At 35.5% G+C, this 22,431-nt stretch overlaps 1 protein-coding gene and 1 non-coding gene across 10 annotated transcripts in view; one reads left to right on the top strand and one right to left on the bottom strand.

Moving 5' to 3' along the window:
- The window catches only part of LIN9 (lin-9 DREAM MuvB core complex component), an 87,894-nt gene that overhangs the window by 59,011 nt on the left and 6,452 nt on the right, over positions 1 to 22,431 (bottom strand). For 8 of the 9 annotated variants that reach the window (XR_014054027.1, XR_014054028.1, XM_081491479.1 and 5 more), the window contains exons 2-6: positions 21,397 to 21,429; positions 19,859 to 19,953; positions 18,291 to 18,395; positions 7,619 to 7,752; positions 6,220 to 6,345 (exon numbers count right to left, since the gene is read on the bottom strand). Coding sequence is in view for 7 of the 9 variants with exons in the window: in XM_081491474.1 (XP_081347600.1) it covers positions 6,220 to 6,345; positions 7,619 to 7,752; positions 18,291 to 18,395; positions 19,859 to 19,953; positions 21,397 to 21,429 (493 nt within the window). In the remaining 2 variants the exon portion in view is untranslated. The remainder of the gene's footprint in view (positions 1 to 6,219; positions 6,346 to 7,618; positions 7,753 to 18,290; positions 18,396 to 19,858; positions 19,954 to 21,396; positions 21,430 to 22,431) is intronic. The other variant, XM_081491478.1, reaches the window with a different exon arrangement.
- Positions 17,944 to 18,016, top strand: TRNAE-UUC (transfer RNA glutamic acid (anticodon UUC)). The gene has a single exon. It is a non-coding gene; the product is annotated as a tRNA-Glu (tRNA).

Below are 22,431 nucleotides of genomic sequence, written 5' to 3'. Positions count from 1 at the left end.
GTGGTTTTAATTTGCATTTTCCTAACGACTAATTATGTTTAATATCCTCTCATTGGTTTATATGATATCTCTACATCACTGATGAATTATCTATTCAAAATTTTTTTTGCCAATTTGTTAAATGGGATGTTTGATTCTTTTTATTTTGGGGCTGTGCCACGCGGCATACAGAATCTTAGTTCCCCAACCAGGGATCAAACATGTGCCCTCTGCAGTGAAAAATGTGGATCCCGAACCAGTGGACCACCAGAGAATTCCCCTGTTTGAGCTTTATTACTGAATTTTCAGAGTTCTTCATACATTCTGGATATAATACACACTTTGGCAATCAAATTTTATTTAAATAGCATTTTTGCATAGTAAAAACATTCATAGGCTTCTAATTTAAAAGGTTCAAAAGGCATTGAAAACTCTAAGGCTTCCCTTGTGGTTAAGTGTCTGCTTTGCGATGCAGGGGACACTGGTTTGATTCCTGGTCCAGGAAGATACCACGTGCCACAGATAAACTAGGCCCATGCACCATAACTACTAAGCCCACACTCTAGAGCCCATGCCCTCAGCAAGAGAAGCCACTGCAATTGAGAAGCCTGCAAGCTGCAAGGAAGAATAGGCCTCGCTCACTGCAACTAGAGAAAGCCCATGTAGCAATGAAGACCCAGCACAGCCAAAAATAACTAATTAAATGAGATTAAAAAAAGAAAACTCTAATATTTTTGTCCCTCAGTTTCCTATTCTGTCTTCCAGATGATGACTATAAATTTTGTACATGCCCTTTATTGATATTATACTTTAGAAATATACATGCAAGAAATGCTTATGTTCCCTTCCTATTTTTCTCAAATAGCTACAATATGCTCTGTTGTGTATTCTGCTTTCTTAAAGTATCTTAGCAGTACATAAGAAACTTTCTCTGATTTTAAATTAAATGATTTCAGTTTTCTCCTATACTGAGGTATACTACTTTAATTAATCATTCCTCTATTTATGGACACTTAGGCTTTTTAAAAACTTTTTCTTTTACAAATAATACTGTACATGTCATTTTATTCATGAAGAAGTACTCATAGAAGTACTAGGTCAGAGAGTATGGGAATTTGTAAATTTGACAGATATTACCCAACTGCCCTCCAGAGGTTACATAAATTTATTCTCTCACCACCAACAGTGGCTTTTTCACCACGCCATTGCCAACCCAATATATTCAAACTTTAGGAACTCTGTTGTTCTGATAGTTAAAAAACAGTATCTTGGCATACTTTGATTTTGTATTTCTCATTATAAGTAAGATTGAATTCTTTCATCTGTTTAGAAGAGCCACTTCTTTCTCCTTTCTTAGGTACTGTTTGTATAAACAGACATTTTTATTACAGGTTATTTGATATTTTTTACTGGTTCGTAAACATCGACTTAGCAGCAGCAGCAGCAGCAAAGATTGAGGGCAGGAGGAGAAGGGACGACAGAGGATGAAATGGTTGGATGGCATCACCGACTCAATGGACATGAGTTTGAGTAAACTCTGGGAGTTGGTGATGGACAGGGAGGCCTGGCGTGCCACAGTCCATGGGGTTGCAAAGAGTTGGACATGACTGACTGACTGAACTGAACTGATTCGTAGTTCTTCACATATTTAGAAATTGGTCCTTTGTGGTAAGAATTATAAATATTTCTGTCATTGTCTTTTGCCTTTATGGGTTTTTTTGGGGTGAGCAATGCAAAATGCTTTTTTTTTTTTTACAAAATCAAATTTATCAGTATTTTCTTTTATGATTCCTAGCTCTGTGGACTGTTAAAAAGATCTTAACTCTTAAGATTGAGCAAAACTCTCCTACAGGTTCGCCTAGTAGTTTCACTGTTTCATTTTAAAAATCTGAATCTCTTATACTTTCAAATCTTTCCTGGTGAGGTATGAAATCAACTTGTGTTTTCTTAGATTGCTTCAGAGTGGTCTCAATATCCACCAAATAAATAATTTAACCTCCTTCTCCTTTGTGTGCCTGAGATGCAATCAGTGTTATTATGTATTAAGATTCTGTGGACATCTTTGATTCAATAAAGATATTTTAACTTTACTGGAGTATAGCTGATTTACAGTGTTGTGTTAATTTCATGGACTTTCTCTCCTTTTTAACTCATCTTTTTATTCAAGTACCACTATGACATCATTTTGATTATGATCATGTTACATCAATGTTAATATCTGGTAATACATAATACATACATATGTATGATACTACATAATCTCCCCTCATTACTTTGTTTCTTCAGAATTTTCCTGGCTCTTCCTGCTTGATTTCTTCTCTTTATGTGAAATTTAGAATGAGTTGGTCTACTTTTTTTTTTTTTAAAAGGTCTACTGATATTTTCATGGGGACTGATTTTAGAATGCTGAGTATTCTGCACATTTCCTGCTAAGCTCTTTCCTGGCTTCTTTTTTTTTAGGATATTTGAAAAAGTATATCAATAATTTGTAGTGTACTTCACCTTCTTCAAAATAAAGAAAAACTAAAAACTTGCTGAAAATAAAGACTTCACTTAAACTGTTAATTTATCTTGATGAAGTAAATAAAGAACTCTAAGATTCAACAATGTTACGGTAACCCTATTAATAGAGGATAAATTAACAAGAAAAATAATGACCAACTGCAGAATTATAACTAAACAATACAATAAATAGTGACTAATACTTCACTCTGACAATAATTAGAAACAGTGTGGCTCAATTTACTTAAACACATAAAGTTACAGCAGTTCAGTTCAGTTTAGTTGCGCAGTCGTGTCTGACTCTTTGCGACCCCATGAATCACAGCACGCCAGGCCTCCCTGTCCATCACCAACTCCTGGAGTCTGCCCAAACCCATGTCCATTGAGTCAGTGATGCCATCCAACCATATCATCCTCTGTCTCCCTTCTCTTCCTGCCCTCAATCGTTCCCAGCATCAGGGTCTTTACTAATGAGTCAGCTCTTTGCGTCAGGTGGCCAAAGTATTGGAGTTTCAGCTTCAACATCAGCCCTTCTAATGAACACCCAGGACTGATCGCCCTTAGGATGGACTGGTTGGATCGTCTTGCAGTCCAAGGGACTCTCAAGAGTCTTCTCCAACACCACAGTTCAAAAGCATCAATTCTGTGCTCAGCTTTCTTTATAGTCCAACTCTCACATCCATACATGACCACTGGAAAAACCATAGCCTTGACTAGACGGACCTTTGTTGGCAAAGTAACGTCTCCTCTTTTTAATATGCTGTCTAGGTTGGTCTTAACTTTCCTTCCAAGGAGTAAGCGTCTTTTAATTTCATGGCTGCAATCACCACCTGCAGTGATTTTGGAGCTCAAAAAAATAAAGTATGACACTGTTTCCATTGTTTCCCCGTCTATCTGCCATGAAGTGATGGGACCGGATGCCATGATCTTCATTTTCTGAATGTTGAGCTTTAAGCCAACTTTTCCACTCTCCTCTTTCACTTTCATCAAGAGGCTCTTTAGTTCTTCTTCACTTTCTGCCATAAGGGTGGTGTCATCTGCATATCTGAGGTTATTGATATTTCTCCCAGCAATCTTGATTCCAGCTTGTGCTTCATCCAGCCCAGCGTTTCTCATGATGTACTCTGCATATAAGTTAAATAAGCAGGGTGACAATATACAGCCTTGACGTACTCCCTTTCCTATTTGGAACCAGTCTGTTGTTCCATGTCCAGTTCTAACTGTTGCTTCCTGACCTGCATACAGGTTTCTCAAGAGGCAGGTCAGGTGGTCTGGTATTCCCGTCTCTTTCAAAATTTTCCACAGTTTATTGTGATCCACACAGTCAAAGGTTTTGGCATAGTTAATTAAGCAGAAATAGATGTTTTTCTCGAACTCTCTGGCTTTTTCAATGATGCCAGTGGATGTTGGCAATCTGATCTCTGGTTCCTCTGCCTTTTCTAAAACCCGCTTGAACATCTGGAAGTTCACGGTTCACGTATTGCTGAAGCCTGGCTTGGAGAATTTTGAGGATTACTTTGCTAGCATGTGAGATGAGTGCAATTGTGTGGTAGTTTGAGCATTCTTTGGCATTGCCTTTCTTTGGGATTTGAATGAAAACTGACCTTTTCCAGTCCTGTGGCCACTGCTGAGTTTTCCAGATTTGCTGGCATATTAAGTGCAGCACTTTCACAGCATCACCTTTTAGGATTTGAAATAGCTCAACTGGAATTCCATCACCTCCACTAGCTTTGTTCGTAGTAATGCTTCCTAAGGCCCACTTGACTTCACATTCCAGGATGCCTGGCTCTAGGTGAGTGATCACATCATCATGATTATCTGGATCGTGATCTTTTTTGTACAGTTCTGTGTATTCTTGCCATCTCTTCTTAATATCTTCTGCTTCTGTTAGGACCATACCATTTCTGTTCTTTATTGAGCCCATCTTTGCATGAAATGGTCCCTTGGTATCTCTAATTTTCTTGAAGAGATCTCTAGTCTTTCCCATTCTGTTGTTTTCCTCTATTTCTTTGCATTGATCACTGAGGAAGGCCTTCTTATCTCTCCTTGCTATTCTTTGGAACTCTGAATTCAGATGGGTATATCTTTCCTTTTCTCCTCTGCTTTTCACTTCTCTTCTTTTCACAGCTATTTGTAAGGCCTCCTCAGACAGCCATTTTGCTCTTTGGCATTTCTTTTTCTTGGGGATGTTCTTGATCCCTGTCTCCTGTACAATGTCACGAACCTCTGTCCATAGTTCATCAGGCACTCTGTCTATCAGGTCTAGTCCCTTAAATCTATTTCTCACTTCTACTGTATAATCATAAGGGATTTGATTTAGGTCATACCTGAATGGTCTAGTGGTTTTCCCCACTTTCTTCAATTTCAGTCTGAATTTGGCAATAAGGAGTTCATGATCTGAGCTACAGTCAGCTCCTGGTCTTGTTTTTGCTGACTGTATAGAGCTTCTCCATCTTTGGCTGCAAAGAATATAATCAATCTGATTTTGGTGTTGGCCATCTGGTGATGTCCATGTGTAGTCTTCTCTTGTGTTGTTGGAAGATGGTGTTTGCTATGACCAGTGCATTCTCTTGGCAAAACTCTATTAGCCTTTGCCCTGTTTCATTTTTTACTCCACAGCCAAATTTGCCTGTTATGCCAGGTATTTCTTGACTTCCTACTTTTGCATGCCAGTCCCCTATAATGAAAAGGATATCTTTTTTGGGTGTTAGTTCCAAAAGGTCTTGTAGGTCTTCATAGAGCCGTTCAACTTCAGCTTCTACGGCATTACTGGTCAGGGCATAGACTTGGATTACTGTGATAATGAATGGTGTGCCTTGGCAATGAACAGAGATCATTCTGTCGTTTTTGAGATTGTATCCAACTATTGCATTTTGGACTCTCTTGTTGACTATGATGGCTACTTCATTTCTTCTAAGGGATTCCTGTCCACAGTAGTAGATACAATAGTCATCCGAGTTAAATTCACCCATTCCAGTCCATCTTAGTTCGCTGATTCCTAGAATGTCGACGTTCACTCTTGCCATCTCCTGTTTGACCACTTCCAATTTTCCTTGATTCATGGACCTAGCATTCCAGGTTCCCATGCAATATTGCTCTTTACAGCATTGGACCTTGCTTCTATCACCAGTCTCATCCACAACGGGGTATTGTTTTTGCTTTGGCTCTATCCCTTCATTCTTTCTGGAGTTATTTCTCCGCTGATCTCCAGTAGCATATTGGGCACTACCGACCAGGGAAGTTCACCTTTCATTGTCCTATCTTTTTGCCTTTTCATACTATTCATAGGGTTCTCAAAGCAAGAATACTGAAGTGGTTTGCCATTCCCTTCTCCAGTGTACTACATTCTGTCAGACCTCTCCACCATGACCCGTCCATCTTGGGTGGCCCCACAAGGCATGGCTTAGTTTCATTGAGTTTAGACAAGGCTGTGGTCCACGGGATCAGATTGGCTAGTTTTCTGTGATTGTGATTTCAGTCTGTCTGCCCTCTGATGCCCTCTCTCAGCATCTACTGTCTTACTTGGGTTTCTCTTAGCGGGGCATAGATAATATAAAAAAATTATGTTCAAAGCCTGTGATCTGAAGAAAAATGAAATTGTGTATTTAATTATAAATTGCCTAAGTATAAAAAGCACCTACATTAATGCTGGTCAATAGAATATATTTAACATATAACTAATTACTCTGGAAAGTTATGTTTTGGTACTAGTCTTTTAAACAAAAACATTATTTTTACCTCCGTGGTTTCCCCATAAGCCTCCTGATTTTTCCCCATTCCACTCTTGTTAATTTTCTTGTTTTCAAATTAGGAAAAGATTCCTTTAGACACACACAGAAGTCATTGTCACCTTCAAAAAGCGGTCTGTAAAAGAGAAATGGTATTTTAAGTTAATATATAGCTTGAGACATAAAATTCAAAATATGCGTTCCAATTATGAACATCAATCAATCTCGACACCAAACTTTCACTTCTACCCAAAATATACACACAATGGGCACAAATTCCAAGTGTTAAAATTAAGCTAAATCATTTACATTTATAAAACAAACAATGTGTAAAAGTTACTCAAGAGGTATTGTCTGTGCTTGAGATTCCAGGAGACACTGATTTTCATTAAATCTCCTATAGGAGTCTATCCTTTGGGAGGCTATTTTAGTGTTATCATTGTATCTGGCGGGGATAAAGAATGTAAGCTACAAAGTATCTTTGGCCCAAAGATAATAAATACCATCACCAAGGAGTTCTCTTTGATATTAAATTAGGTTTAAGAAACTAGGGGACTCTATAAAGAGTTAGATTAGTTCTTAGGAAATGCAGAACACAGATTATACTAGGACATCCTGAGAGCTCTCTTAATTAAGATAATGAAAAAATTTGTGGACAAAAAGAAGGCAATTTTATTGATGAGTTTGGGAAAAGAGGAACCAGTCATAGTAACGACACATGAATGTCTTGGGCTTAAATATGAAGTTCATGAGATTAACAAGGTTCAGAGTAGGCAACTGGTGACAACAGAAAAAGGAAATAAAGATAAGCAGCCAGCAAAGCAAGCACCACTGACAGGCATGGGTTAGATAAGATTAGATTGCAGTGGATGAGAAATCAGAATCTTTCCTCAATGCATTCTGCTGTTGAATAATTGCATTTCACCCAAATCTCTTACTATGTTCTACTTAAACACTTACATATAACTAAAAAGTGCATGAATATCATCACCTAAATAGAAAGACTCTTAAAAATCTTCCTGAATCACTTTTACCATTCATAACTCTTTCTCTACTAATATACTAAGCATTTAAAATCTTAAGATTTATAAAACAAGTCCCATTCACTGAAAATAATGGTGCTTTGTTTTCAGGGTATCTCCACTCCATAGTCTTTGTAAATTATAATATAGAAATTATACTTTCATTTGATTTTTCACAAAAACTTATAATAACTTCTTCCCCAAAAGACAGGAAGCAAGAAAAGCATGAAAAATGGAAACAGATCAAACTAGAATGAGGAATAGGAAAAGAAATGCAGGAAAAAACAGAATCAAAATAGACCTCTAGAAAAAGTCGAAGCTTTTAACATTTGAAAACCTTAAACTTCTGATTCAAATGATATTCATGATATGAGCCGTGATACATACTTATCTATATTTGAGTAGAACCACTCATATATGCACCATTTATGTGCTTTGGGAAGCTTGAGTAAGTTACGTAATCGAAAACCAATCTTCTGTGAGGCCTTCTTATCTGGTGTTGACATTGTTGCTGTAAATTTCTATACAATAAAAAAAAGAGATTAATTACGGTCCCATTAAGTAAAAATGAACACCCATAACACTGACAACATTCGTAAAAAGGTAAACATTATGGTTAAGTACTCAAAAAGATTCAACAATACACAAAATAAATTTGTTATTATTTTAAAAATACACGTTCTGATTATATCTTACAAAGTTAAAGCCTCCATTTTCATAACAAATTTTGACAAGGAGGGTGAAACATTTGCCCCCACCGTGTTTGTGCTACAGTACAATTTCAATTTAGGTATGCAGGAAGAAGATACTTACGAAAACTATTTCTGCAGTTCTTGGGTTAGAAAAGACCAGTAAGGACTCTGATACAATTGTGAGAGAGATCAAGAGAAAGAACATGCAGAAAATATCACTAATTTATATGAATTTTTAAAATGCTGGGAAAGATGTTTTGTATTCATTGATTGGAAGAATATTGTTAAAATGTCCATAATACCCAAAGCAATCTACAGATTCAATGCAATCCCTATTAAAATTTCAATGGCATTTTTCACAGAAATAGAACAAGCAATCCAAAAACTGTTATGAAACCACAAAAAAACCCTGAATAGCCAAAGTGATCTTGAGAAAAAAGGACAAAGCCAGAGGCATCACACTCCCTAATCTAATAGTATAGATTATAAACTGTATTACAAAGCTATAGTAATCAAAACGTGATAGGACTAGCATAAAAACAGATAGGCTAGGCCAATAGAACAGAACTGAGCCCAGAAATAAATGCATGCGAATGTGGTCAACTGATATTGACAAGGTAACCAAGAATATTCATTGGGGAAAAGATAGTCTGTTTGACAAGTGGTGTTGGAAATGGTTTTCACAAGCAAAAGAATAAAACTGGCTACCTGTCTTACATCACAAAAATAAACTCAAACAGATTAAAGCCTTAAATGTAAATGTAAGACCTGAAACTATAAAATTCCTAGAAGAAAATATAGGGGAAAATCTCCTTGACATTGGTCTTGGTGACAATTTTTTTTGGAGATGACACCAAAAGCAAAGACAACAGAAGCAACCATCAACAAGTGGGACTACATCAAACTAAAAAGCTCCTGCACCACAAAAGAAACAATCAACAAAATGGAAAGACAGGCTACAGAATGGGAGAAAATATTTCCAAATCATATATCTGACAAGAGGTTAATACCCAAAATACCTAAAGAACTCATACAACTCCACGACAAAAAGACAATCTGATTTAAAAATGGGCGGAAGAGTTGAACAGACATTTTTCCAAAGATGACACACAAATGGCAAACAGGTACATGAAAAGGTGCTCAACATCACTATCAAGGAAATGCCACAGTAAGATATTACCTCACATCTGTAAGAATGACTATTATCAAAAACGCAAGAAATCACAAGTGTTGGAGAGCATGTGGAAAAAAGAGAACCCTTGTAAACTGCTGGTGGAAATGTAAATTGGTGTGGCCAGAAGGCAAAACAGTATGGAGATTGCTCAAAAAATTAAAAATAGATGTACCACATAATCCAGCAATTCTAATTCTAATTTTGGTTCATTATCCAAAGGAGATGACCTCACTATCTCCAAAAGATACATGCACCCCCAAGTTCACTGTAGAATTATTTACAATAGCTAAGACATGGAGACAACTGCTGCATACACTGACAAATGAACAAATAAAGAAAATGTGGCATATGTGCAGATGGAATATTATTCAGTCATTAAAAAGAAGGAAATTTTGCCATTTGTGACAATGTGGATAGGCCTTGAGGACATCATGCTAAGTGAAATAAGTCAGAGAAAGATAAACACCATATACTTTTACTTATATGTGTAACTTAAAAAAAAAAAAATCACTCCTCTCCCCTCAAAAAACCCAAACTCAACAGAGAACAGATACAGAGAACAGACTGGTGGTTGCCAGAGACAGGGTAGGGGGATAGATGAAATGGATAAAAAATGGTCAAAGGATACAAACTTCTAGTTATAAAATAAGTAAGTTATGGGTATGTAATGTATAGCATGGTGACTATATCATACTATATATCTGAAAGTTGCTAAGAGAATAAATTTTTAAAGTTCTCATCACAAGAAAAAAAGTTGTAACTATGGGGATGGATGTTAACTAGACTGGACTTACTGTGATGATCATTTCACAATATACACAAATACTGAAATCATCATATTGTATACCTAAAGGTAATATGTCAATTATATTACATTTTTTAAAAAGCTTAAAAAATATCATCAGAACATCAAAAAATACAACACAATCAAGTGAAATTCATGTCAAGAATACTAGAATGGGCCATTATTAGAAAACTATTAGTGTAATGTGCCATTATTAATAAATGAAATAATGAAAATCATATGATCACTTCCACTGATACTTAAACACTTGATAAAATCCAGTATCTACTAAAAAAAACTCTTAATGGAATAAAAATAGACAAAATGACTGAAAAAACACAATATGCCAAAAGTTAAGTGATATAGCTAAAGCAGTACCTGAAAGAAAAATTTTAATTCATTGGGTAAATGCTTATACTAGAAAAAAAGAAAAATTTCAAATATGACTTATTTTTCCACCTTAAGAAATTAGAAAAAAAAAGAACAAAGAAAACTCAAAGCAAGTAGAGGAAGAAAATAATAAAAATCAGAGCAAAAATAATAGAAATAAAAAACGGAACACCAATAGAAGAAAAATCAATAAAATCAAAAATTGTTTGAAGAAAAAAATTGACAAAATTAATAAGCCTTTAGCTATACTGACCAAGAAAATAAAAATAAATGAATACTTTCTTAACCTTCAAAACACATTTCTCGGGCTTCCCTGGTGGCTCAGTGGTAAAGAATCCACCTGCCAATTCAGGAGACATGAGTTCGATCCCTGATCTGGGAAGATCCCACATGCCACAGAGCAAATAAACCCACGTGCCACAACTATTGAGCCTGTGCTCCAGAGCCCAGGAATCGCAACCACTGAGCTCACGTGCCATAATTACTGGTGCTCGTGAGCCCTAGAGCCCATGCTCCACAACAAAAGCTACCGCAATGAGAAGCTTGTGCACGGCAACTAGGGAGTAGCCCCTGCTCTCCACAACTAAAGAAAAGCCCATGTATCAAGAAAGATCTAGCCAGCGAAAAATAAATAAATAACACATTTCTCCCCAATCCAATCCAAAAGTCAGGATCACATTCAACGTTACAATTCTGAACATTTCTCATTAAAGTGAGGAATATCATAAAGATGTTGATTATACTATTTTTGACATTGTTTTGATGGTGGAATTAGCCAACTGAAGAAAAAGGAATAAAACTGTAAATTTGCAGGTGACATGACTTCCCCAGAAAACTCAAAAAAATCCTACTATAAACATCAAAAAGAATAAGAATTTAATAAAGCGGGAGAAAACAAAGCTATTATCCAAAAATCTCTATTTTTTAAAAATATTATCTTCTCTCTATATAAATGAAAACAGATTAGACAATAAAACAAGAAATATATTGTTTATTACAGCAAAAATGATGAGAAGAAAGTATTAAACACCTAGGAATACACTTAAGAAATGTGCAAGATTGACACGGAAAAGAAATTTAAAGTCTGGAATTAAGATTGCCAGGAGAAATATCAACAACCTCATATAGGCAGATGACACCAACCTAACGGCAGAAGGCGAAGAGGAACTAAAGAGCCTCTTGATGAAGATGAAAGAGGAGAGTGGAAAAAGCTGGTTTAAAAACCAAACATTCAAAAAACTAAGATCATGGCATCCAGTTCCATCATTTCATGGCAAACAGATGGGGAAAAAATGGGAACAGTGGCAGATTTTCTTTTCTTTTCTTTTTTTTTTTTTTAGATTTTATTTTCTAAAGCTCCAAAATCACTGTGGATGGTGACTGCAGCCATGAAATTAAAAGACGCTTGCTCCTTGGAAGAAAAGCTATGACCAACCCAGACAGCATATTAAAAAGCAGAGATGTTATTTTGCCAACAAAGGTCCGTCTAGACAAAACTATAGTTTTTCCAGTAGTCATGTATGGAAGTGAGAGTTGGACTTATAAAGAAAGCTGAGCGTCGAAGAATTGATGCTTTTGAACTGTGGTGTTGGAGAAGACTCTTGAGAATCCCTTGGACTGCAAGGAGATCAAACCAGTCAATCTGAAAGGAAATCAGTCCTGAATATTCATTGGAAGGACTGATGCTAAAGCTGAAACTCCAATACTTTGGCCACCTGATGTGAAGAACTGACTCCTTGGAAAAGATGCTAAGGAGGTGAAGGGGCGACAGAGGATGAGATGGTCCACTGATTCAATGGACATGAGTTTGAGCAAACTCTGGGAGATAGTGAAGGCCAGGGAAGCCTGGTGTGCTGCAGTACATGGAGTCAAACATGACCTAGCAACTAAATGACAACAAAAAAAGGGGCAAACAAGCTTGAATAAGTGTAACTACAACCAGTTCTTGGATGGGTAGTCCCAATGTTACATGTCATATTCCCCAAATTAATTTATAATGTTACTGCAATATCAATGAAAATCCCAACAGATTCTTTTTCCTAGTCAAGTTGATTCTAAAGTTCACATGGAAAAATAAATGTGAAAGAATACTCAGGAAAATCTTAAAAAAGACTAAGTAATGTTATATCAGAGGTTAAAACACAATATAAAGTCACATTAAAATAATTTGATACTAGCACATAGAGAGATATACTAGATATAAAGAGATAATAGAAATAAACCCAAATATATACAGAATTTAGGTTGTCATGCAGCAGCATTATAAACCAATGTAAAAAAGATGGATTATTCAGTAAATGTTACCAGGACAACTAAACAGTCCTCTGGAAAAAAAAATCTGGTTGCAGTCTTACCTCATTCCTTACTCCAAAATAAATTTCAGACAGTTGAAGATTTAAACATTTTTTTAAAAAATGAAATAAGAAATAGAGAATTCTAAAACTATAAATTTTAGACTAGGGAAGGTTTTTCTGATCATACAATCAAAAACTCATCAAAAGGAAACAGGTATATTTGACCTATAGAATCTTTTTCAGTCCTCTATGGCGAAAAACATAGAAACAAAGCAAAAGACAAACTATTATACAAACTCTGAAAAAAATTATAACCAATATGAATAGCCAAAGGGCTAATATTCTTAATATATACAAAGTTCTTACAAATTAATCAGAAATGACCAACAATTTAATTTTTAAAAATGGGAGGACTTCCCTGGTGTTACAGTGGATAAGAATCCACCTGCCACTGCAGGGCACACAGGTTTGATCCCTGGTCCAGGAAGATTCCAAATGTCGTGGAACAACTAAGCCCATGAGCTACAGCTACTGAGTCCACACTCTAGAGCCTGTGTTCTGCAACAACAGAAGCCACTGCAATAAGAAGCCCACACACTACAACAAAGAGTAGCCCCTGCTTGCTGCAACTAAAGAAAGCCAATGTGCAGCAACAAAGACCCAATACAGACAAAAATAAGTAAACAAATAAATAAAAATTAAAAATTAAAAAAAAATAGGAGAAAGTTTAGAACAAAGGAGAGAAAGTTTATAAATGTATATGAAAAGTAATCTCACCATCACTCATAGATGACATATCAACTAAAACAAATGAGATGCTGTTATGAGATTAGCAAAAATCTAGCTGTTTGGTTATATACTGGGTTGACAAGCATTAGATAAAATAGGCACTGTGATATATTATTGGCTGAAAGTATAAGCCAGTACAATTTCTTTGGAGAATAATCTGGCACTACTTTAAAAACTTTAAATGTGCTTATCCTGTGATCTAGCAATTCCGCATTTTAGGCATCTGCCCTAGCAAACACTTGCAAATTTACACAAACATGCTTGGGATGTTCACCACAGCATTGTGTGTAATAGTGAAAACTCAGAAACCACTTGAATCCCCATAAATAGGAGAATTTATAAATAAATTACGGTATAAGGTTGAATGCTACAAAACAGCAAAATGAAATGAAATACTGAAGCCTGCCTAACTAAATCAGTCAGCATGGCCAGATCTCAAAAACAAACTTTTGATTCCACTGCAGGGGGCCTAGTTCCAGTCCCTGGTCAGGGAACTAAGATCTCCACAAGCCACACGACAAAATAAAAACAAAAAAACAGACTTTTGAGTGAAAAAATAAATTACAGAATGATGACTGATACAATATCATGAAAATACTACTATAAATGTAATTTTTAAACTACATACACAAAACAATACTATATATTTTCTATGAATACATATAGAAATATTTAGAAGTATTAAAGAGGTCTAAAAGTGGTTGGTTACCAACGGAAGAGGGAAGCAGATCTGAAGGGTAGATGAAGGTTAAAATAAACTTTTTATTTCTAAATATAAAACTTTATTTTGGAAAGACTGTAGATTTATAGAAAAGTTGCAAAGACAGTACAGAGTTCCCATATGCCCTTCACCCAGCTTTCCCTAATGTTAACATCTTATATAAACATGGTTTGTCAAAACTAAGAAATTAACATTGGTATAATACTATTAACGAAACCACAGACTTTATTTGAATTTTTTCAGTTTTTCCATTAATGTCCTTTTTCTGGCCCAGAATCCAATTCATGATACCACATGGTACTTAGAAAGTTGACTTTTTAATGTAAAAAAAAATTATATGTCATGATAACCAAATTCAAGATCATAAGGCTGGGAAGTGAAAGCTGATACTGAATGGCAGACAGCCTGTCTTCAGAGCCTTTCTTTTTTTGTTGTAGCTTTATTGAGATGTAATTAAGAAAGCAGACAATTCAGCATGCTTTAAATGTATACATAGACGTGTGCAACAGTTACCACTGCCAATTTTAAGACATTTTCATCATCTCAAAAAAAGAAAAAGCAGTAGTAGTCACTCTACTACTATTTGGTTAAATAATAACCAAATTATTATAAAATATTACTATCAGAAAGACTGCTATTTTTGTTTCTATTGAGTTATTGACCCAGATTTTAAAACAGGGTATTATTGGTGGCTCACTGGACATAAAACTGTATTGAAGATCCCTCTGTTGAGTATGAAGAAATACAGTCAATTTGTTAGTGGAAATATAAGTTATTACAACTTTTATAAATAGATTATTAGGGTGTGTGTGTGTGTGTGTGTGTCTTAATTGCTTAGTCGTGTCTGACTCTTTGCAACCCCATAGACTGCAGCCCACCAGGCCTCTCTGTCCATGGGATTCTCCAGGCAAGAATACTGGAGTGGGCTGCCATTTCCTTCTCCAAAAGGAACTATAGAAAGAAAAGAAAGTGAAGTCACTCAGTCGTGTCCAACTCTTTGTGACCCCATGGACTGCAGCCCACCAGACTCCTCCATCCATGAAATTTTCCAGGCAAGAGTACTGGAGTGGGTTGCCATTTCCTTCTCCAGATTATTAGGTAGTATCTTCCAAAGTTTAAGTGTAAATACCTTTGCAGCAATTAAACTTCTAAGGGTTTATTCAATAAATGGAAAATGGAGAGTGACTACTACTGCTTTTTCTTTTTTTGAGATGATGAAAATGTCTTAAAATTGGCTGTGGTAACTGTTGCACACGTCTATGTATACATTTAAAGCATGCTGAATTGTCTGCTTTCTTAATTACATCTCAATAAAGCTACAACAAAAAAAGAAAGGCTCTGAAGACAGGCTGTCTGCCATTCAGTATCAGCTTTCACTTCCCAGCCTTATGATCTTGAACAAGATAACTTCTCTGTCTGCTTTCTCATCTGAAAAATGTGAAATAAGTAACCTAACTCATGGGGAATTTGAAGAGTAAATCAAAGTATTACATATGAAGTGCTTAGAACAGGATCTGGAACATACTAAGGACTCAGTAATACTAATTTGGATTTTAGTAATTTTTCAGCTGAGTGGTGCTCTTTAAACAAAAAGAATACAACAGATTAGAGGCTGTGACTAGGAGGGTAAGAAAAGAAGACATATCATGTAAATGAAGACTGAAAGAAGTAGGCACGTACGACTAGAAAAGAGAAAACTCAGAGGCTATACAATTTTTTCACATAATTGAATAAGTCTCATATCACATCTGTCCTATGTTATATTTGTTCTGTATTGCTCAGAAGTTGAAAGGTCTTTGTAAAACAGTCCCAGAAGGAATGAAATGTGCCTGGGGAGGAGGGCTTTGGATAGACTTGGGGGAGGATGGTCTCACAGTCACAAAGACCAGAGTTCTCTGTATGTTTGAAATTATTTCTAATAAATAGCTGAAGAGAGAAAAAAAATTTTTTTTTAAATTCCATATGTTTGGAAATTAAAAAAAAATCTAAGTAGAATTAAAGCATCCAAATTATCCTAATAATACAGCTCTTCCAAGGTCAATACAGGGGACTTCCCTGGCAGTCCAGTTGAGGCAGGAGGTAGATGGGGCTCCCGCCCAGGGTAAAGTGATACGAGATTCATTCCCTGTGGACCGAAACTCCAAGACAAGAATAGCAGGACAATTAAGAGAGGATACTGGACCCTACCCAGGCCACATATTTCTCATTCTCAAAGTCAGGAGATCTCCCTGATCACATATGTGCAGAAAGGCTCCTTGGAGGTCAAAGCAGAGTGGTGCTAACTGATATTCTACCCATATGTCTCTTTGGTAGAATCCATCTTGGCTAAGAGATAATGCGCGCACACTTGGGAGAATCCTGAAGTATACCAAATATGGACTCTGAACCAGGCAAATCAAAATAATTGGCCAAAGGAAGACAGGAAGAAAAGCCCAAAGTAAGTGATTCAAACTGCTGTGAGGGGATGACTCTCTCTGAGTCACCCATGTGTCTATCCACTGTACTTTTTTATCCTCCTAATAAATACTTCACTTGTTTCACTATTTTCCATCTTGGTTGGAATTCTTTTCTGCAAAGGTGAATGGCCAGGGCCCTTGTCAATGACCACTGGTTTAGTGGTCAGTATTCAGTGCTTTCACCAGTGCTACCCAGCCTCAATCTCTGGCTGGGAAACCAAAGTCTCACTTCAAGCTGCTGCAGGCCAAGGCCACCCAAGATCACGGTGGTTAAGACACTGAGCTTCCAATGCTGGGGCGTGGATTTGATCCCTGGTCGGAGAACTAAGATTCCACATGCCACGTGGTGTGGCCAAAAAATTTTAAAAATAAATAAAAACCAAAGTCAATACAAAAATAGTTGTTGACTATTCTTTTTTGTTATTGTTATAAGCCTTTTATTTCAAAACTATACATAGTGCATAGTTTTGATAAAAAATAAAATCACTCTTAAAAAGGTAAAAAGCAGGAGGAATTTTGATGTATTACAAAGGTTAAAAACCATAGCAATGTCCATAATAATACTAATAAGTACTACACAGCAGGGTGGAAAAGAAGTTAAACTACATTATTCTCAAGGCCACTGATTATTGCCCCTGCTGTTTATATGGAATTCTCTAGATGATAAAGAAACATTATCTTTTTTCCCCCAAAATAATAGTTTCTGAAAAGTTGTTGACTATTCTTACATTCATTCAACCTGTACCAGCATCTACTGAGCCAAGCTATGCATGTTGTGTATTAGTTTCGATTGGTTCAAATTTTTAAGTTGAAATTTAGATGCTTATGCACACTTGTTCTTGATATTAAAAAAAAGTTCATAATTTTTGTTCATTTTATAGAGAACAATATATTTTACTATTTGAAATGACCACAAAGGTATGTAAAAGCTCTTTGGATTTTTTTTTTGGTAGGCCATATTGCTGGTAATACTTCTAATTTATTTGATGCCAAATCTTTGGTTAAGAAAATTACCTCTACTATAATATATCCTACCAGAAAATCTTAAAACACTTTTGAAAACAAATGAAAGTAGGGAATAACTTTATCAAAAATTTTAAGTTTCATAGGAGAAAATTACTTTATTTTTAAAGTTAATATTTCCTTTTCTAATTTTCATTCATTCCTTTCTTATATGTCTACTCTCACTTTTTTTAAAAAAAGATGTCAAAAATGAAAAAGGAAATATGATTTTTCACTATACATTTTCCTCTTCTGGATAAAGAAAGTCTTCAACATACTTTCCTTAGTGATGAAGTAAAATGATTTTTCCCCTCTGAATTCCATGCAAAATGTCAAGCTGATCCCAATTTGCCAAATTCATTTGTTTAATGTCCACCATCTCCATGCTTAAAAGGAGTGTACATGGGACTTCCCTGGTGGTCCAGTGGTTACGATTCTGCATTTTCACTGCAGGGGGCACAGGTTAGATCCCTGCTCAGGGAACTAAGATCCTGCATGTTGTGGTGAAGAGCCCCCTGCCCCCCAAAAAAGAAGAGTGTGCATTTGTAAGACTGAGGATTGGCTTTCTACTCTGGTTTAAAGTTCATCAATAAAATAATGCCCCTTTTCAGGTAACCAAAACAGAGCTGAGCTGAAGTAATGATTTAAAGAAAAGAACTTGTCACTCAAAATGTGACAGAATGATAAATACAAACTTTATTATGCTGAGTGATTGCTCATTTCCTTTCAATGAAACAAAATTTTAGCACACACATACCTGTGGAACCATTGCTACCCTCTGGTTTCTTTTAGGTGACCTTGTATTTATTTGTCTGTCATCTTCATCAGAAAAGAGTCGACTTCGTTTTGAATTTCTGAAAGGCTATGACAGAAATTTTTTATTTAATGAAAAGGCCAAACATATCTCATTTTTGTTCCAAAGCACAATTCTACACTTGGAAAATACAGCTAACTGAATTATCATCAGTACTGAAGAATGAAGAATGGAAAATACAAAGCATACAAATAATCTTAGATTTTATAAAGTAGAAATATACATATTTATGCAATTTGTTTAAAAATGAAACACCCAACTGTTAATTGAAACTAGAACCCAAGTCTTCATATAGTATGCTGGCAGTCTTGAAAATTAAGTTCCGGAAATTCCAGTTCTCATTATGTTGGTGCTTGGATTAATACCAGCCAATTGGGCGTTTCACATGATGTGTCTGCTGTGTAGGACTGGGTTGGGACAAATTTACTAGACTTTGAGAGTACATTTACTCAATTTAGAGAGTAAATCTAAAGGTATATAATATTATATTAGATCTTCTATGAAAAATTGTTGACAAATTTCCATTTAATAAAAATATGAGATAATAACAGATGATTGATAAGTGCATATGAACTAAAAACTTTAAAGTATCCAAAATATATTACACACTTAAGGATCTGTAATATGAAAAAACTTACAGTCCATCCTAGGTTCAGAGGCTTTATTAATAGAGAAGAACACCAGAAATAATATCCCAATAACACCCACACCCTTTTCAAATCCTTCTCTCATCATTCAAGACAGTTCCATGCCTACTTTGAACTGAAGTAGGGGCAGTGGGACAGCAACATATGGGAAGCATCCAACTGAACTGACACTAGAGGTACGGACCCTTGAAATTAACCTACTGAGAGGCTTAAGAATGCATAGTCCTAACAGGAAGTCCCCTCTACCCTGCTTCCCTCCTCTGACTGTGGGCAGAGAGGAAGAAGAAAATGATGACAACAGGATTGATAAGAGTACGGCCAACTGCCCAGGCTACTGAGACAGCTACTGTCTAACCCAGCTCTGTGTTTCATGATTGACCCCTAAAATTTCCTGGGGTTAGGGGAGGAAGAAAGGCCCCCAAAATTGTTAGATGCCAATTATGTGCTCATCTCTACTTTCCAACTTAAATGCATTTACCCTTGACCTCCACAAGATTTCAATATCTTACCACTTACCTAGAAATCTTTTTGTAGGGTCCGGAGCCACACACAATTTTTTTATTTTTAAAAAATCTACTAAATCATTAAAAATCTATTAAAAGTAAGATTTTGAGTTGTTGAGGTTTTTTGGTTTGCCTATTTAAAGCAACAATTACTTAAAAATGCTTAATGATGAACAGATATCACAGATTATTTATCTAGATATGATCAAATACTGTTCAATGACACTTAAAGACACAAATGGCTGGAACAGGGGCAAAACCTTAGAAAGAGTTTTATAGTGCTATAAGAATGTGTACATGACATGTAATACAGACAATTTAGCTATCATATTCTAAAGAGTAAGAAAAACGAATTCCTTACCATTTCCACAGCAGAGCCTGTATTCCTGCCTTTCCAAACAGGTGTTTTTTGTAAAGAACTGTACTTTTCATTCCATGTATTAGATAAGCTTCCCTCTGTAATAAATGATTATTATTTATGATATTTTAGTTCAAAGGACTTTATACTATAAATATGGCCTTTTAATAACAGCAATATATCTGAAATATTTACCAATATGGAAAAAATATACTGCCCATAATAATTTTAGTTTATTACAAATGAAAAAAATCCCTTCCGTATTTTCTTGTCAAACTTTGTAAATAATTTGACAAGCCGATTCTACTTGAAACTATTACATTTTCATATTAAAACATGTGTGGCTTATTTCATTTTGGTTTTCAATAATGCCTCTATTCTAATTTGCCAAGAACTGTCTCAGTACAGTCTGACTGAAAGCAGGCAAGGAAAAATGAGAAAAGTTTTAACTTTCAATTTAAAGCATATTTCTAAACGTTTTTTGCTTCAACGTGTAAACCCCTTGATATCCAAAAATGACATGTGGTATTTTTTTTCCTTAATTCTGTGAAACATCTTCAGAGTTGTATGCAACCAGAAAATATCTGATCAACTGATTAAATATATTAAACACGAAAATTGTGAAATTAAAGAAGGTGAGTTTAATTTTTATAAAAATATGTTTATTTAGAGAGAGACAGAGAAAATTGAGATGAATATACACAAGATAGTTGTTTCTATTTCCTTTTAATTACTTGATAGCATTTTCTAATTTTCCTATAAAAATTTTATATTCCTTGTATATATTTACAAAGAGACATGGCTTTAATATTTGGAAGAAAAAAATAGCGGAGTCGTTTTTCTGACATACATTTTAATAACTACAAAAGAGATCAGATGGGGTTGATCCTTCTAGGCAAATAAATGAGGATAATCCTGGAAGTTATATGTTCTCAAGCCAGAAGGACTTGACCTGGTACATCACCCATCCAAGGTACAACATAGTAGCTTTAAAAACTAAAAGTACTAATGAACCTATGAGAAGATTTAGATTGGTTCCAAATGTACTTACCCAGCAGAATCTTGCTCAAGAGATAAAATTTCAAAATTATATTAAAAGGACTGGTCTAATCTACTCATACAGAGAAATAGCAAGACCAAGGAACAAGTCTAACTTTTTCTCAAAATAACACCATCACTGTTTTATTTCAAGAGACTTGCATTATTACTTAGCTCACAAGATTCTTTAAAAATAAACAATCACTGAGCCACCTGGGAAGCCCTCAAAATACAGCTTAGCCCAGTTGTTAATACATTATTTAAATCTAGTAAGAACTTTTCAGAATGTTTAGTTACAAAGTACTTTAATCAATAATTCTAGAGGGAGAAAACCAAGGGTCAAATTCCCATATGAATTTAAAATTATCATCAGTGAAAACCAGTATTTAAAAGCTATAGTGAATCGTAACTTAGAAAGAAAAGAAAATACTATAACCAAATTAATTTAATGAATTCAATTCCTAGTTTATGCCATATCTAAAGAATCAAGCTCTGATTCTTACCTTTTAAACTGACAAGTGCTTTTGCTGAAGAGCCTGCAATGAAAACAAATCAGTATTACTTCATAATCAGAGTGAGAGAAAAAGAACTTGGTGATCCACTTAGTTTTAGCAATGTTGAAGTCATAGTTGAATGTGCAATTAGAAATAACAGACAGTTCAAGCTATTGACCAGAACTCAGACAACATATGGAAGAACTGGAGACATTTGGGAGTTTTGTTTGAAACTATGAGAACTGGTGAACTTTCTAAGACAGAAAAACATAGAAAGAGAGGAAAGAGGAGGAGTAGGAACAGAAGCAATTTTGGATCCTCAACCAAAAGTGTGCTGGTTCTGGAGAAGGAAAAGAGAAAGGGAACTGACATTTATTGAGGCAAAGATCAAAAGTGGTAATAGAGCTTTAGAAAAGAGAAAATGGAAATGATCCAGGGACTGTCATAGCAGACAATAAGTACTTTGGAAGTCTAGAATGTACACTAGTATGTACACTTAGAAGATACAAGTCTGACTAGGGCATTCAGAGAAGCCAAGAAGGGCTAGCGTAAAGTTGGAGGGATTCACTAACTAAAACAGTGTATAGCAGAATAACCCAGAAGCTCCTCCTACATGTAGAAACTGTAGGATTAATAAAGGCCTTCAGGGGATTCTGTTGTAGATAACTCTCAGGTCCATATTGAGAAACACTGGACTACAGGTTCTGGTGTAAATAAAGGATATAGGATATTTGGGTGAGGAGCTGTAGGAGAACTGATAGGCAAAGAAGCTTTTATGAGAGGGAGAGCACAAAATTGAAAATCTCAAAGTTGGATATGTATACTGCAAAGAAGATCAAGTCATTTGAAAAATAATAAAGTATGATCTCTCTCACTTATATGGGACATCTAGAAAAAAATAAAAAAGGGACTTCTCTGGCGGTCCAGTGGTTAGAACTCTGCACTTTGACTGCTGAGGGCTGGAGTTCAATCCCTGGTCAGGGAACTAAGATCCCACAATCCACCCAGCATGGCCAAAAAATAGTAATACAAATTTTTTAATTA

Source organism: Giraffa tippelskirchi, chromosome 5 (genome assembly GCF_054371585.1).
Source record: "Giraffa tippelskirchi isolate mGirTip1 chromosome 5, T2T-mGirTip1v1.2.pri, whole genome shotgun sequence".
In the NCBI taxonomy this organism is placed as follows: Eukaryota; Metazoa; Chordata; class Mammalia; order Artiodactyla; family Giraffidae; genus Giraffa; species Giraffa tippelskirchi.
Note: the sequence above shows the minus strand (reverse complement) of the source record. Positions and strands in the feature narration are given on the sequence as shown.